At 42.0% G+C, this 18,123-nt stretch overlaps 1 protein-coding gene across 1 annotated transcript in view; it reads right to left on the bottom strand.

Moving 5' to 3' along the window:
• Positions 1 to 16,485, bottom strand: part of mfsd4a (major facilitator superfamily domain containing 4A) — a 61,197-nt gene extending 44,712 nt beyond the window's left edge. The window contains exon 1 of the mRNA XM_008115680.3: positions 15,620 to 16,485. Coding sequence (XP_008113887.2) covers positions 15,620 to 16,485 — 866 coding nt within the window. The remainder of the gene's footprint in view (positions 1 to 15,619) is intronic.
• Between the last annotated feature and the right edge of the window lie 1,638 nt (positions 16,486 to 18,123).

The following is an 18,123-nucleotide window of genomic DNA, read 5'->3' as shown; positions in this document are numbered from 1 at the left end:
TGTGCCCAGCACAGCCCATGGTCAGGCTAGAAACTTAAAGAAAAAGAAGCATGCTCCACTCTGGATGCCAGTTTGTGTTTTCCAAGGGGAGTCTGCTTTTTTCAACTGCTCTGATCATGCTATTGGAAGTTAAATTCTAATTTTGATGGACTTAAGTTCATTATGCACAATGCAAGTAGTTGTTCCATCAGCAATTTGAACAATGTTCTGTTACAAAGGGAGTACAGTTCACCTTGCTAAGCTGTATACGTCCTTGAACCAAGACCAAAGTATACTGATTTTCTACATATGATGCTGTATTTTCAGCTACACAGAAGTGGGTCTTGAGAGTGTAAAAACACAAGATCCTAACTGATCTTGGAAACTAAGCAGGGGCAGCCCTCATTAGTATTGGAAGGGAGACCAGCAATGAATACCAGGGGCTGCAGGTTATATTTCAGAGGTAGGAACTGGCAAAACCAACTCTAAATATTCCTGGCCTATGGAAAACTCTATGAAATGTGACCACTATAGGTCAACAAGCAACATGAATGCACATATATACACAGAGAGAAAAAAGTGGTCATCACATGAGACAATCTTCCCAAAGGTTGAATGTTATCAATGTGCAACCAACCGAGTCTTACACAAACTGGCCTTAAGCCTGAGGGTCGATCAAGTTTAAATAAGCCTATGCTTATGCATAATACTGACACATTCGTATTTTTGAGGATACTGCTTGACAAACAATTGCCAAATGCTAGTGGCGTGTCAGCAACAGGCCCAAGCACAACACCTTTGGGACACAAAAAGAGCACACCAGGGGATAAAGATGCAGATGCTAGCAACAGACGCACAGAGGATGGAAACTGTGCCAAAGCTGGAACTTCATGCATACGCCATAGAATTAACAAAAACCTCTTCTATCCTTGTTTGGCATAAGAACACGTCAAGGAGTTAAACATTAATTGTTTTGTGGCCTTTTTAGGCCAATATAAAGGTCTGTGCTGCTTACAAGAGACTTTTTGAAGCAGGAGCGTAAAGGGCAAGTTTTGTTATATAATTACAGCTTCATTATGGAAATACTTTCTTATGCACTTCCAGCAACCATCACAATCTATGTTCTATGCACCACCACACTGCTGCCATGAGTCTAGTCATAAGGACCACCACATTATGCTGGCTCACAAGACAACACAAGGCTTAGAATATCAAATGCATTCTATGAATTTAGGAAGTATCTGTATTAGATGCTTAAAATAAATCACTGGAGGCAATGGGATCATGAACAAGCCTATTGTATCCTGTAGAACACATATGTTTCCTTTTGGCCTAAGAGATGCTCAGGGGAAGATCACATGCTTTGTATGCAGGAGGTAAATGTGAAGGGCTACCATGTAAACCAAGACTAAGCGACCTGCTATCTTCCAGAATAGGTCACCTCCTGAATTTCCATTCCCATCATCCGTCAACAATGGTAGGCTAGCTAGGACTGACAGAAGTTGCCATACAGCAACTTCTGGAAGGTTCGATAATTTCCCACCCCATATACATATGGTCTTGAACTAGCATCTCCACAAAGATTTCGCAATTGGTACATTGTAAATATTAAGTTACAGTTATAAAAGGGTCCATAAGTTAGCCAATGTTCCTGAGCATGACCAGGATAAATGAAGCGGGAAACTGGCTCACATAATAATGGTTGACAACAAGTGGCAAGTCAGGTCACACAACAGAAGGACCACTGGGAAGCATCACTTTAATAGAATTCAGACACTACAAGTTAGTGATGAGAGAAAAGAACTTACTTTCTACTGATCACTCAGTGGTTTAAGAATAATGGCTTGTCCATCCACACATGTTCCCACATGTATGGGAATCTGCTGTGCTGGGTAGAATATGGGCATGGTTTCTTACTTACATTTCCCACTGCTTTGAAATCTGGTCATAGGGTGAATCTGCATTGTAGAATTAATGTAGTTTAACACCATTTTAACTGCCATGATTCAATGCTATGGAATCATAGGAGTTGCAGTTTTACAGGTCTTTAGCTTTCTTTGCCAAAGAGTGCTGGTGTCTCACCAAACTACAAATTCCAGAACTCTACAGCATTGGTGGCAGGCTGCACTAGTTCTATAGTGTAGATGAACCTTAAGATGCAACCATTCAGGAATACAGACTTCTCTTCACTCACACCGCTAAATGAACCCCCAGGTTATGCAAAGATGACTGCTGTTGCCTCAGACAATACTATCACAGCAGTTTGCGTTGTGGAATTTTTAATACCAAGAGCACCATACTGTGTTCAAACACAGACACTTGAGACAAACAACTGTAAAGGTATATTGGATCAGTGCCCTGTTTGTAAGAGCACCCAACTGGCCTTTGGGAAACCGAACATTAGATCAGAAGGGCTTTTGAAACTCTTGCAGCATTTCTAATTCTACAGAGGCTTGTTGTACTTAACATTCAAGACCAACCCTGCACAGAACTTTTCAGTTTTCACAAACCAATTAAAATCTTAAACATTTTCAAAAAAACCTTTGCAAAAAATACTTCGGAATTCAGGAAAGAGAGAAAAACTAAATTGAACAACTGCTGTAGTTCTAAGTGGATCCTGCAGTTCATTTTTCAGTGTTAAAAGAGACTTCATCAGTTGGAGAAAGAATGAGGCAATTTTAAATGGAAGCCTAGAGTGTGAAATAGGAAGAGGCTGAAGCTACAGGCGACCCCCCCCCCAAGAATAGCACAGCTGTGATGGAAAAATTTAAGAATAGCACAGCTGGAATGGAAACAGGGAGGTTGCTAGTGGAGGGGTGTCAAAACGAGGGCATTGTCTGCTCAGAATAAGAATCCTGCCCCTCCTTGTGACATTTTCTTTCATTCTCCAAGTTTCTACCATTCTGAGATTAAAATATCAAATCTTTCACAGAAGAGAAGATTAAGAGGATATACAACAGCCATGTTTAAATGTGTGAAAAGATGTCACATTGAGGAGGGGCAAGCTTGTTTTCTGCAGCTCCAGAGACTCACATGGATCAATGGGTTCAGGAAAAGTCTACCAAGAATTTCATGACAGTTAGAGCTGACGGAAGTAGAAAATGCTATCCTGGAGTGTGATAAAGTATCCTTCTCTGGGAGATCTTAAACACAGGCTGAATGGCCATCTGATTGTGCATTTCTGCATGGCAGGGGCTTGGACTGGATGGTTCTTATGGCCTCTTCCAGCTCTAGAGCTCTATGATTCTACACCTAGAATTGCTGGATGCACATTCCTATTCCCCTGGCAACATTGCTTGCCTTCTTTCTATGGCTGACTTATCATTGCCACCCCCCCCCCCCCCAACACCTCTGGTGCCATTTTGCCAACAGGCACTCCAGTGCTGCGATGCTTCCCCATCACACGGGGGAAGTGCTGTCGCAACCGAGACAGAAGGGAGCCTCCCTTTGTTGACAAGGAAGAAGTTAAGGGAACATTGTGTGATGGGCTGCATGCTCATCTGTCCCTCAACTGGCTGTCAAGTATCCTAGAAAGCTTAAATTGATACATGTGATGAGATCTTAAATGATATTTCTGAATGCTGAAATGAAACTTTAAATCTCTGCATGACTAGGATTTTCAAAATTGAGGGAAATGTCATGGGAAGGGGAGCATTTTTATTGAGTACCAATATTCTACATGGAAAGAAGACATGGAAGAGCAGTGTGTCTGTATGTCTACGCAACTAATATGAAGAAAATCTTATGTTTGTTGTGCCGTCGCGCCTGAGGCTGTACTCTTAGTGAAAGAGGCATGGACGTGACATCTTTCCCCAGGGGATTGCTTCTTGCCCTCCTTTAGGGAAACTTGAACTCCCAAGGACCAAAACACTGTAGTTAACTCAAAAACTGGGTTTATTCTTCACAAAGGGGGTAAAAGAAAATATACATTACAGTCTTTGATTGTTTAAGTCCATGAAGCTTGTCCAGATCCCTCTTTCTCTGGCTGTGAATGCCGGAGCAAACTCAGCCTCAGTCCAATGACCTATATCTGAAGACAAGAGTCTTCCTCTGTTGCCAAAGGACTGATGTGAAGGCGCTTGAGACTCCTCAACGTTATTCAGGTTGGCCCTGAACATGAAGTGTGAGTCCCAAGGGTAAGAACCTCAGAATTGGTGCTGAGAGGTAACTTTTGAAGGGCTTTCAGAGCCAAGCCTCTCTTTCACGTCCATCCGATACAGAACTTGCTGATGGAATGAAAAGAGGAAACACAGTCCTACTCCAGGAAGAGGTGGAGCCAAATAGTTTAGCTAAGTGAGCAATATAACAGGTACAAACAACATTGATTGACAGATATAAATAACCAATCCAACTACATTTACAGGGTAAGGGCAAAATCAGGCATGATACAGCAATTCAAATCTTGAAACTTATAGTTTGACATATAGATGGCGCCACTCGCGCCGTCACATTTGTTGTGGGTTTTCAAAACCAATAGTTTAATTGCACTTTAACCTTTGTATGATTTAAGTGACATGATTTTTATTTATATTTGTTTTAAACTTGTAAGCCACCTTGAGTTCTAAAAAGGGAAAAACTTGGAGAATAAGTACATATATATTGTTTACAGGGAGGGATAACTTCAGGTAAAGTAACAACGGTTGTTTTCACATTTTCAGAGCAAAAGGAGAGAAACCATTAAGAATTGTACCATCAGCAGAAGCAACATTATCATCTTATATCTCTATCCATGAAAATAGATTTCAGCATTTGCAGCAACTCAGTTTAAACACACATTTGAAGACACTATAATGTTAAATAATCTTGGAAATACGTACTGGGGAAATACTGCAAAAATTAGTTCCTTATTGTTTTTCCAATAGTCAAGTCAGCCTCTGAGCCATTTAGTGGACAGCAGCCAATGGGAAGATGAATATCAACAATCAGTTTTGTGCATGATAAAAATAATCAAACTACACAAATCCCTAAACAACTCAGCAGAACAATAAGGACTGGCAATACAGAAAGCAACATCACTAGCACTTACTGACATCTGGAAGGAAATTTTATTATCTGTACAGCCCTACATTATGATGTAATTTCAATATATGAATGCACTTAAAGTATTAGATGTTAAATCTATTGACCAGGTTGAGGTTAAACTTGTTAGCTGACATCTCTATCTTTCAACATGAGAGGCACTGTTTTTAGTTAACAACAAGACAAACAGACAGGCAAGGAGTATTTACCAAGTCTTGTAACAGCCTGTTGTGTCTCAACACAATTGGGTGAAATTGCCCTTTCTTTCAACCCAGCTATTAGAATGTCATGGGGTTTAGATCACATTCACTCACACTCTTTTGAGATTGTGCATCTTCCAAGAAAAGTTTGAATCCTGAATTCCTGATGAGTTAAAAACAAAGAGGTCAATAAAAATAATGGAACCTTTTATGATGATCTAAATATCACATGAACCACAAGCCAGAATTTCTGTGATTTTTCGGTAATGCTTTGTAAATGCTTGGGGTCTGCAACTGCTAGTTGAAAGAGGTGCCTTCCAGCACTATATTTGCAGCTGAGAGTAAGTGCAGTTCTGGGGTTGTTGTCTAAAAAGCTTCAAGATACAGTATACTCTCAGTTAATCAGCACCCATGGGGATTGGTAGATGCCAAATACATTTAGTTTCTGTTTGAGAGTTACGTTTGGCCTAAATAACACTATACCATATCATACCATGACTTGACATTAATATAGAAATACAGTAACTAAAAGCAAATCAACACAGAAGACAAATTTGACTTAAAGTAAGAGTTTTACTGTATTATAAAAACAGCTTTCTGAATTTTAGTTAAATGAAAATCAATAAATGTTTGCTGGTTACTTGAGAGTTCTGATTGCTGGGGAGTTCTGGTTAACTGAGAATCTACTGTATATATTCTTTAAGATCACAAAAGGGGACGGACACCTTCCAAGACTCAGAGGGTTGCATTACCCTAGGAGATGTTAAAGGATCGTACTCCCAACTGAAGTTTTGTCCCAGTCTTCTATCATGTACAGGTAGTTCCCAAGTTACAAACAAGATAGGTTCTGTGGGTTTCTTCTTAAGCTGAATGTATATGTATATGGGCCCCTGTTCAGAAGATTTCACCTCACTTTCTGTCCCGGCGATAACTGGATTTTGAAGAAAAAAAAGTCTTATTGTGGAAACAAGGATTGGTGAGAAAGCTTCAGTGGAGACACCTTTTCCCCATGACAACTCTTCCAGGAATGAATTTTTCTTCCTAGGGGTAGATTTCTCTCACTTCCTGTTATCTCATCTTCATTCCTAACTTGAGTTGTTTGTAAGTTGAATGTTTGTACCTCAGGAGCTGCCTTTTACAATTCTCTGGATCACTTCAATCACAGGAGAGTTGTTTTCCTAAGTAGAAAGGGTCTGTAAGTCATTTTTGACATTTCCTTGCAAAATGTGCCAGAATTACATCCTACACCCCCAGAGATGTTTGCAGGCCTTTTTTTTAATGCAGGTCCTTAGAGCATAAAATGGCTCTGGGGATTCATGTGGTCTACAGGCCACATATTTCTCCCACTCCACATCTAAAAGATCTTTCATGACTAAATTGGGCTTGTCCACATATGCAAAAGACAACACAGAAGTATCACTTGATGGTTGAAGTAATTGACAGTGTTTAGTTTGTGGGGGGAAAAGACTGAGGACAGAACTCTTCAAACACTCAGAGGGCTTTAATACAAAAGATTAATATATATAATATGAAAGTGACAGAAGGCTAAGGTTACAGAAGGATGATTTCTAAGAAAACCTAATAATAGGTTTTATTTGAAAAGGATATATTATATTTATTTTAATGGCTCTTAGGAATTGGGAGTTGAAGTCCAAAACACTTGGAGGCCCAAAGCTTGCCCATGCGTAGTTTAATCAGAACACTGCTTTAGAGAATTATTAAACTGTTAGAGCACCAATTCAACACAGTCATAAATTTAGTCAACGCAATCACATTGAGCATTGGTAGCAATACTGCAAAGTTTGGATGGAAATGCTACCTAGGGCCATCTTCTAGGATGGCAGGTTCTTTGTGGTCTTCTAGTTTATATGTGTGTAGAAAACTCCAAAGTCAATAAATGAGGCACAAATTAGTTGACTTGCTCATGGATACAGCTCAGAGAATTTACCTCAACTCCAGGAAGTACTTCCTAGAATACAAAGGAAAAGCCATGGCTACTGGATTTTACCCAACGAATTAACAAGCAACCTTCTAAGCTTTCAAATACTGGATAGATGCTTCTTCATCTCAGGAAAAAAAACTGTTGCAAAGACAAACATATAGGAAAGGTCTTTGTTTAACCAAACACGTAAGATTGTAAAGCAACAGATGGCCCATCAAGTGATACCTCAAGTTTTTAATACGCAGAAAGTACTGTCACGTATGAAAAAATATGGAACATATGGGCAGGATCCAACAGTGGACTTTTCATGGTGGAAGCTTGGCCTTCACTGTGCCTCCATACTACTTCTGAAAGAGTGTTAAGGACCAGGGAAGCAAGCCTTCTAAAGCACATTTTCAGGCAGTATTGAGGAGAAAGAAAGCTCTGTTGCAACTTCCAGCATACCAGTGGTTTAGGTCATATATGTAAATTGTTCACAAACACACTCACATATTGTACTCTACAGATATTTGGTGCACAAATGCTTAGAAGCATCACAGTATGTCTACAAACAACAATGCACCCACCAAATTGTTCTATGTGGCAAGTGACACACTGCTTATTACTTACTTCCTACACAGGAATGTTCACATGACTACAAGACATGCTGACCTACAAAGACTTCTTCAGCACAAATAGTATCTTGGAAGACAAGAGCTATGGAATCATCAATTTTTTATAATATTCTATACAGCAGTAGTTCTCAACCTGTGGGCCCCCAGATGGTTTACTTTCAACTCCCAGAAATCCTAACAGCTGGTAAACTGGCTGGGATTTCTGGGAGTTGTAAGCCAAAACACCTGGGGAGGCACAGATTGAGAACCACTGCTCTACAAAGGAAGGTCTATGGTTTAATATACCCCTAGTACAGTGGTTCTCAACCTAGGGTCCCCAGATATTTTTGGCCTTCAACTCCCAGAAATCCTAACAGCTGGTAAACTGGCTTGGATTTAAAAACTACAGCTCCCAACTTCTCAGCCCAGGTTGAGAACCACTACTAGTAGCTCTAGTTCATGATGGGGAACTGTTGAGGACTAGGAACCTTGGAAAACTGAAAAAAGGGGTTTTTGTCCCAAAATGTTCCCTCATAGCGGGGATAACGATAATTTTGTAATGGTCCTCACTAAACTAAGGTTAAGAAAGACCTTTGTTCCTACAGGAAGCTACCCAGAAGTAAACTTCTGGATCACTTCCTGCAGAAAGACTCTCCTAAAATGGCCCAGATAGACAAAAATGTGGCAATATTGCCATTGGCACACTCTTTGGGGGGAAAAAAAATTAAAACAGTGCCTAGGTAACCACAAAAACCATCTTGCAGTTCACAGGCCATAATTTCCCCACATCAGCTCCAATACTGGGATAAGTGCAGGGCTCCTTCAATACTAATTTACGAAAAAACCTGACAAATTTTCAAATGACTTTTCTGCCATGGTTCCCTACAGTAAATGGAAATTAAACCATATAGTTACATTATTTCCATAAATGTTTAATGTATGTATAGCATCAATAGCATTCGTGTGAGGAGTTTAAGTTGCTACAGATGCATTCACACTCCCCAAAGTACGGAAGTGTGTAAGTTAAATTACCACCATTATTATCCAAGCTCTAATTCAGCAGTAGTTCAGTTACCACTAGAATGCTAGCCAGCATCACTTAGCAAGAACAGAAAGAAGATTAACGGAGAAAGATAGCACACCAATAAGCCACTAACAACATCCTGGATCCCTAAAAAGGGATTTCTTCCATTAACTCTTATCCTTTTACTGTCTTGTTAGGAGAAGCACAGAAATTACTGTAGGTGCCTTGCTTGAAAAAACCATCAACTACAGAGAAATAAAGAAGTCATGGAATCCACTGTAAGGAAATGGAATCCAATGTCAGTATTTTTGAGTCGTTGATCTGCCTTAAGACATAATTCCTCTCTCAAATTCTCATGGAACACAGATTAAGTGTTCCATATTTCTTTGTCATGGAAAGGTCAAAGAGATACATCTAGGACTTACCGAGACAGAAGGGTCTTTGTACTGTTTCCTGCTAGCATATGCTGCCTTCCTAATTCTGGGTAATAAATTAAATTGCAAACTCTACAACCCTTTCCAGGTGCATTGTCATTGCTTGCTTTTAAAACAAGGATTCTTATATGCTTTTGTTTGTGCTGTCCAGTTAATGCCAGGTCACTTGACTTATGTCATCCCGTGAATGTAAAAGGGTTTTATTAGATCTGGGATATTCAGATGTGGTTTTGCTAGTTCCTTCTTCTGAAATATAGCCTACATAGAGCCCCTTGGCAGCCTCTCATCCAAGAATTAATCAGGGATGACCCTGCTTAGTTTTCAAGAAAGGATTTGGTACCTTTAGAGCAGTTTCTCAAACTGTGCTCCTCCAGATGTTTTGGACTTCAGGTCCCACAATTCCTAACAGCTGGTAAGATGGCTGGGATTTCTGGGAGCAAAAGTCCAAAACATCTAGAGGAGCAAAGTTTGAGAAACACTGCTTTAGGGTATTTAATCTGCAGAGAATAAAATCAGCATATGAAGTGTTAAAATATGATTGAGTTTTCATTTACATGGTCATGTGAACAACAGAAAATTAAAGGGCTAGTAACCTAAGACTATGTAGCCCATTTATAATTGCAAAGAGAAAATTACAATTAGTCTAATTAATTTTAATCACACCTGTTCCCTATGGAAGTATGATTTGTGATATGTAAACAGGTTACAGGTAGCTTTGACTGCTTTATTTGCCTGCCTTGATTTAAGCAATATGCTTTAAGATTATTTTCCAAAGCATAAATCAGTAATGAGACCATTAACTATTATGTAAATATCCCACAAACTAAAATATTTTAAGCAAGGTGGTGAAGCAAATGGATTTTTAAAATAATAAATAAATAAATATTTATATCCTGCTTTTCTCCCTCACGGGACCCAAAGCGGCTTACAACATATTAAAATCACATAAAATCATTCAGAAAGAGCTTGAAAACCTGGGTCTTCACTCAGGCCTTTGGATAAAGATTGCTCATCCCCATAACAATCCTGTATCTGTGACCATTCTTGTACTTTTTACCTTTGTCAACTTGATATAAACACAGGGTCTATTCTCATCCCAATTTGCACTTCCAAGAATTTGCAGCACTTTATCAGTCACCTCGTGTTTACAATATTTATATGGTGCACATTACCCAGTCTACTTTTACAACCTCTCCGTTTTAATCCATGTTTTTATTAGTTCTTGTCATTTGTTTTTATTGGCTAATGTTGAAATTTTTATAATTGTGCATGTCTCTTGTCTATTGTTGTGTTTTATATTGCTATTGTTTTTATTCAGGCTTGGCCCCATGTAAGCCGCCCTGAGTCCCCTTTGGGGAGATAGAAGAGGGGTATAAACATAAAGTTATTATTATTATTATTATTATTATTAAACAATCAGAGTACATCAATAATATAAGCATAATAGGATAAACAAGTTAAGTAAAACAATCACAGTATAAATTCAAGTTCATGAGGCATCATCAGCTGATAGGCCAAGCCAATAATGAACCTACTCTCTCAATAATACTCAAGACTTTGATTTGCATCAAAACTGATGTGTCTGCTGACCAATTAAACAGCAATTTGCCTATGGAAATAGTGAAATGCCCCAAAAAGAATGCCTAAAACAAATCAAGTTGGAAACTCTAGTGTTATTTAGAAGGTAGTGTCACTGTTGAAAATATGTTTATTTTAGAGTGATCTCTGGTTGAGCAGGGCTAATTCCTCATTGATGGGATCACTGATGATTTGTAAAAGATAATACTGTTCTTTCCAGAAACTCTGTATGGAAGTTGAATATTTGCGGTGCTTTCTTATACCTTAGATCAACTTTTACAAGCTTGTTTGACACTGGATGTTGCTTGCCAGCTTTTTGGGGAAGATCAGAGGACAGCTTGAGTTTTAATATCAAAGTTGTTAAAACAAGTCTTTTACAACAGCCGGTTTCGGTTCCAAAAACATACAGAGAGCTCCTCAGCAGGACCTTTGCAGGCCGAGAGGTCCACGTCTGTCTACATTAGGAACTGCTGTGCGCTGTACAGTCCTCACTCTAAATCTTCCCACAACTGTGCCATATGCACCACTTTCCCAAATTCTAAAACCAATTCCACGTGAGAAGAAAGACCTCAGATAACCACACTGACATCATATAAGCCGATCTGAGAGCCTGCCTGTGTGGGCTCTGCAATGGAGCCAGGGTCCCACAGAGAGGTTGGGGGGGGGGGGGGGAGAGAGAAATCCTGCAGACTTGACAATTTCAGTGGAGTCATTCAAGTGACTAAGTGCTGCACAAGTTACGTAAGACTCATTTTGCATGGATTCCGTATCAAACCTGTCCGAATCATTTTTTGGGTCAATCAAGAAGCACCCAGATTACTTTGATCTTATTCAGATGAGCCCTCTGAATGCTTTTGAAGATAAGCTCTTAAATAATTCAAGAAGGAAGAAAAATACTGTACAAGCAAAGAGAAAATCAGAAAGGAATAAGGTAACAAGGAAGGTGTGAGAGAGGTAATTTTTCTTTCTTTTTTTGGCAGATCCAATTGAAACAGAAACAGGGGTGAACAACCGTGTGGGGACCCTTCTAACAAGTCCACATACCTCCGTTTTCCTCTGTAATCCCTCCCAAAATGATGACACAAAATGACATATTTCTGACGTACTCATAGGTGTGGCAAGTATTTGGATTTGGGTTGCATGCTGGGGTGAATTGGGGTATTCAGTGTTTTGACACTTCTGGGGGGCTTTTTTAAAGATGAAAATTGCCTAAAGAGCACACTAATTTTTAAAATTTGAGATGTTGAGGGAGTTTTGGAAACTGGTGGGAGGGGATGAGAGACCCCAAAATTATGTTCCAGAGGTCAAAGCATGACCACACCTGTCTTGGTAAAGTATTAAGCTCAAAGTGAGATAGCTATAAACTACAGGAGGAATAGGACAAATAGCATAGTGAGGTTGGTGGAGTGACTGGACTGGAACAAATGCCATCATTTTAATATTTTAATGGTTCCAATGTTCCCAAATACCAGTCACTCTTTGATTTTATTTTTTTTTGTTCTGTTATTGCTCAAATTTATTCAACAGTCTCGTACACAATGTCAACAATGCAGGAAGAACTATGTTCTTGGGGGCTGGCAAGTTATATTATCTGCCCTTAAAAGCTGGCAAGTTGTCTCCACAACCTTATAAGTGCTTAAAATCTTGTGCTGTTAAGGGCCAACATAATCTGGAAACTCTTCAGAATACAATCCTATAATCAATATTAATAACTCTCAGGGTTACATCCTCTGTACTTCCTAGATTGCTGAACTGTAGCCCACTTTATTAAAGGGAACAACTGCATTCATATATTCAGTGTTTGGATACAAATATTAACCCAAATTCTGTCTTAAAAAATACTGTCAACTGTGTTTCTCAAAAAGGATTTCTGGGTTTCACAAGACCTTACATTTAATTCAGTCAGTAAGTATTTTTTTTTACGATATTGATTTACCAGTAGCCAATGCTCTGCTTAGTAACAAGATGAAAAATACGTTTAGGTATACAGTTGAAGATGCTAAAATTAAATATAAGAACTGCCTCATGGAATCATATGATCAAGCACATTTCAAGATATGAATGCTATCTCCCCACTGGAAGAAAAGCATGACCAAAATAAATAAATAACAAAACCTATCTGTTCTTACAAAGATATCAACTCAGGAAAGTTCTGGCCCTAATGTGCTTCCAATAAACATATGGTACACTTCTAGAAGAGTAGATGTAATCTCCTGATAACCAGAGACTTATATTCAGAGGGATGAGACTGTTATGATTTGTCACAGTGCTTCTTCCATTCCCCATGATAACACTCCATATCACCACATACTTCGACAATTGGTTCATCAAACAAGACTGCTAGCATATACTGCAAAGAAAGTAATCATTTTTAGCCAGGAGCGAGAGCAAATAAATAAATAAATACATACATACATAAACAAATGGCAAAGCCTGGCTCCCTTTGTGTTCAAGGCTATCAGAGGTGTTTTTTCTTTTTCTTTTTTCTGGAGCACCTTATGAAGTTAATTATATTTAAGATAAGTGCCCTGCTTTGCTGTAATCCGTGTTTAAACAAATACAATACATTCTCCACTCAGCTGTTGGATTTCAGTAGTCAGGCTATTCTTAAAGACACAGGAGTGAGGCTGGAAAGAAAACAGATAAAACCAACAATCCTGCCAGCAAAGGAAGCGAGAAGTGCTATGATATGAAGGCAATATTGCTGAAGTGCTATGATTGCCCAATACATGGCCAGGCACCCTGCGTACTTCACCACAATCAACCAAAGCTATCCATTTCATGCTATCATCTGTGCATCATATCTTGAAAAGACCCCATAGTGTCTACATAAAATAAAGCATAGCTTGGGTTGCTGTGTTTTCTGGGTTGTTTGGCCATGTTCCAGAAGCATTCTCTCCTGACGTTTCACTCACATCTATGGCAGGCATCCTCAGAGATTGTGAGGATGCCTAGCATTGATGTGGGTGAAACGTTAGGAGAGACTGCTTCTGGAACATGGTCAAACAGCCTGGAAAACTCACAGCAACCCAGTGATTCCAGCCATGAAAGCCTTCAACAACACAAAGCATAACTTCCTTCTGGATATACATCCAAATCCGAGCAGGCTCCATTTCTTCACAACACAGAAAATCCAAGCATTAAGCAGCAGAGGGTTTTTTTTTTTGTTTGTTTGTTTAAGAACCAAAACACAAGTGTTGAGTCATTTGTGGAAACATCTCTTTCCCCAGATCACTACAGCCAGATGAATGCACATTTTTCTCTGAGGTACAGGGCGCATCTACACAAGAGAATGAGTGGAGTTTGCCACCCCTTTAATCCCTGTGTCTGGAATCCTGGGAGCTGCAGTTTGCACTCTTGAACAGAGAAGGCAAAAAACCTTACAAAACTACAGTTCCCATGATCCTGGCTCGATAGCAGTGCATGTGAAAAAGATTTTGGAGTTATTATGGACAACAAGTTAAACACGGGCCAACAATGTCAAGCGGCAGCTAAAAAAGCCAAGGACATAAATAGGAGTCTAGTGTCTAGATCCAGGGAAGTTATGATACCCCTCTATTCTGCCTTGGTCAGACCACATCTGGAATCACACTGTGTCCAATCCTGGGCATCGCAATTTAAGGAAGATGTTGACAAGCTAGAATGTGTCCAGAGGAGAGAGACTAAAATGATCAAGGGTCTGGAGAACAAGCCCTGTGAGGAGCGGCTGAAAGAACTGGGCATGTTCAGGATACAGAAGAGAAGCCTGAGAGGAGACATGATGAGGGCCATGTATAAATATGTGAGGGGAAGTCATAGAGAGGAGAGAGCAAGCTTGGTTTCTGCTGTTCTGGAGACTAGAACATGGAACAATGGCTTCAAATTGCAGGAAAGAAGATTCTACCTGAACATTAGGAAGAACTTCCTCACTGTGAGAACTGTTCAGCACTGGAACTCTCTGTCCCGGATTGTGCTGGAGGCTCCTTCTTTGGAGGCTTTTAAGCAGAGGCTGGATGGCCATCTGTCAGGGGTGCTTTGAGTGCAATTTTCCTGCTTCTTGGCAGGGGGTTGGACTGGATGGCCCACAACATCTCTTCCAACTCTATGATTTGGTGATTCTATTCCCTAGCATTGAGCCATGGCAGTTCAAGCAACAACAAGCAGGTGCCAAACTGCATTCATTCCACAGTGTAGATGTGGATACTGACCTCATCACACTAGAGTTTGGATTCAGTTTAAATCCACTTTAGGGAGGGGCCTTTAAACAGCTCAGCCAGACAGGTCCTGGGCCTCACCAAACTACAAATCCCAAAATTCTGCAGGAGGCAGAAGCTGGATTTAAAGTGGATCCATGCTGTGGTGTGAGTCTACACCAGGCACAGGCAAACTTGAGCCCTCCGGGGGTTTTGGACTTCAACTCCCACAATTCCTAACAGCCTATCGGCTGTTAGGAATTGTGGGAGTTGAAGTCCAAAACCCCCGGAGGGCCCAAGTTTGCCCATGCTTGGTCTACACAAACCTGCCTGCCTGTGATCAATGGGGTTAACTAGGGCTGCAGGACTGTCCAAGTTTCCATCCACCTCACTTCACCCAGCACCCTTAAGATGAAGAAGGAGGGCACATAGGATCAGAGTCCCAGGCAGGAGAGAGCATCAGAGAAGAGGGGTTCAGAGATACAGGGCAGCTCAGTGGCACCTGTGCAGGTAGGTGATGATGAGCCAAGCAGCTCTGCTGGATGCTCAGAGGAGAGAGCGGAAGGAAGCAGAAGCGAAGGGGCTTGGAGGCCAGGAGGGGCTTGGGAGGCTGTTTTGTTGGATGGGGAGGTCAGGGGGAAGGGGGAAAGGAAGGGAGGGGGGAAGCTGTCGCCTTACTTCCGCTTGAAGATGCCCCCCAGGCAGCTTCCGAGGAGGAGGCAGAACTGCTGCGAGAAGAAGACCCAGGTGATCTGGGAGAGGGAGCTCTGGGTCTGGCAGCGCAGGTCCAGCAGCGTGGGGCCCAGGAAGGCGAGGCAGAGGCCGAAGCTGAAGAAGACGCTCCAGTAGGTCAGCGTGGGCTGCAGGTGCCGCTGGAAGAGCGCCGCCACCCGCGCGTCCCACCACCACATCCTCGCCCCGCCAGGCCCGCCGGAGAAGGAGCACGAGCACGAGCAGGAGCAGGCGGGCGAGGAAGGAAGGAAGGAAGGAAGGAGCGCAAGGAGGCGGACACGCTCCCGCAGACGCTGCCTGGCTCTCTCCCCTCCCCTCCCCACCGAGGGAGGGGGTCTCCGGACGGCGACGCCCAAAGGAAGCGCGAGCAGGATCCACGCGCGAAGCCGACCCACCCTGGCTCTCCTTCCTTGCTTGCTCCCTCCCTCCTGCTGGGATCCTTCTGGCCAACACCTGCGCGCCGGATCCCTCCCCGCCCCTCTGCCAGCGCCCACGATCCCGCGCTCCCGGATCCCGCCCCGGTGGGGCACCCACGGCTCCCTCTCTCCCTCCCTCCCTCCCTGCTCCGGACTGGCCCTGCCTTGAAGCTGAAACCCCTCGGTGGAGCCTGTCCTCACGGTCCCCCGGCACCTGAGGCGGGTTCGGGGCGGCTCAGCGCCACCTGGGGACGCCTCCGTGGAAGTGGCAGCCCTGGCTATGAGCCTCCTTTCTCCACTCCCCAGTCTGAGACCCCACAGCCCCCCACAGCCTCCTCTCCTCCAGGCGTCGTTGCCGAGTGTCTTCAAGTCGTTTCCCATGTATGGGCAACTCATAGGAGAAACTGTCACAGCTACAGTAGAGTCTCACTTATCCAACATAAACGGGCCGGCAGAACGTTGGATAAGCGAATATATTGGACAATAAGGAGAGATTAAGAAAAGGCCTATTAAACATCAAATAGGTTATGATTTTACAAATTAAGCACCAAAACATCATGTTACACAACAAATTTGACAGAAAAAGTAGTTCATTACACATTAATGTGATGTAGTAATTACTGTATTTACAAATTTAGCACCAAAATATCACAATGCATTGAAAATATTGACTACAAAAATGCATTGGATAATCCAGAATGTTGGATAAGTGAGACTCGACTGTATATGGCAAAATATCAGCAAACTCTCAGTTAACCGGCAACCTTCTGGGTGCTTGAGAGTTGCTATCAATAATAGAGCTAATGGTATATACCCCAGGCATGGGCTGTTAGGAATGGTGGGAGGTGAAATCCTAAAACATCTGGAAGACCAAAGTTTGCCCCTGCCAGAATTACTTAGGCGATTCCTCCCTGGTTGTCAGAATATGATGGCCTTAATAATATAATATAATAATATTTTTATAACCCGCTTCCATCTCTCCAAAGGGATTAGGGGCAGCTTACATGGGGACCAAGTCCAGAAACTGGGTTTTTCAGGCTCCTGACATAACATGGCCATAGAGACTCACAGCAACCCAGGGATTCTGGCCATGAAACCCTTCGACAATACATCAAGCCCAGAAAACAAATATACAAGATATATAACTTAACACACATAACAACAATATCATTAAAAAACAATTAAACCACAGAAGAAAAACATCATAAAATGCATCAATGAATATCAAGAACCAAAGGGTGGGACTATTAAAATTGCAGGGGAAGGGCAGGGCTTGTGCAAAACACAGGAAAATAGGACTAAGAGTGAGAATAAGGTGCAGGAGTGGGAATAGGGCCTTCCAAGTGTAGTGTCCTGGCGGTGGATACGTAGGTGACTGTGGAGCCCTAGAATCATAGAATAGTAGAGTTGGAAGAGACCTCATGGGCCATCCAGTCCAACCCCCTCCAAGAAGCACGAAATCGCATTCAAAGCACCCCCGACAGATGGCCATCCAGCCTCTGCTTAAAAGCCTCCAAAGAAGGAGCCTCCACCACAGTCCGGGGGAGAGAGTTCCACTGTCGAACAGCTCTCACAGTGAGGAAGTTCTTCCTGATGTTCAGGTGGAATCTCCTTTCCTGTAGTTTGAAGCCATTGTTCCGTGTCCTAGTCTCCAGGGCAGCAGAAAACAAGCTCCCTCCCTCCTCCCTATGACTTCCCTTTACGTATTTGTACATGGCTATCATGTCTCCTCTCAGCCTTCTCTTCTTCTTCTTCTTATGCCTAGTTCTTTAAGCCGCTCCTCATAGGGCTTGGTCTCCAGACCCTAATCTTGACCCACGTGCTCTTCCACAGTGAGGACATTGGTTTCCAGGTGGAAAATGGTCCTGGTCAGGGTTGGCTTGACGCGCCTTCCTCTTGGCACGTTTCTCCCTTTCACCCTCTGTTTGTGCCTTCCTCCTGGCACGCCTTCCTCTTGGCATGTTTCTCCCTTTCACCCTCCAGCTGTGACCAGCACTGCTGGTCACAGCTGACCTCCAGCTAGAGCGTGCAAGG

This window comes from Anolis carolinensis, chromosome 4 (genome assembly GCF_035594765.1).
Source record: "Anolis carolinensis isolate JA03-04 chromosome 4, rAnoCar3.1.pri, whole genome shotgun sequence".
NCBI classification, from domain to species: domain Eukaryota; kingdom Metazoa; phylum Chordata; class Lepidosauria; order Squamata; family Dactyloidae; genus Anolis; species Anolis carolinensis.
This window is presented reverse-complemented; position numbering and strand designations above follow the sequence as displayed.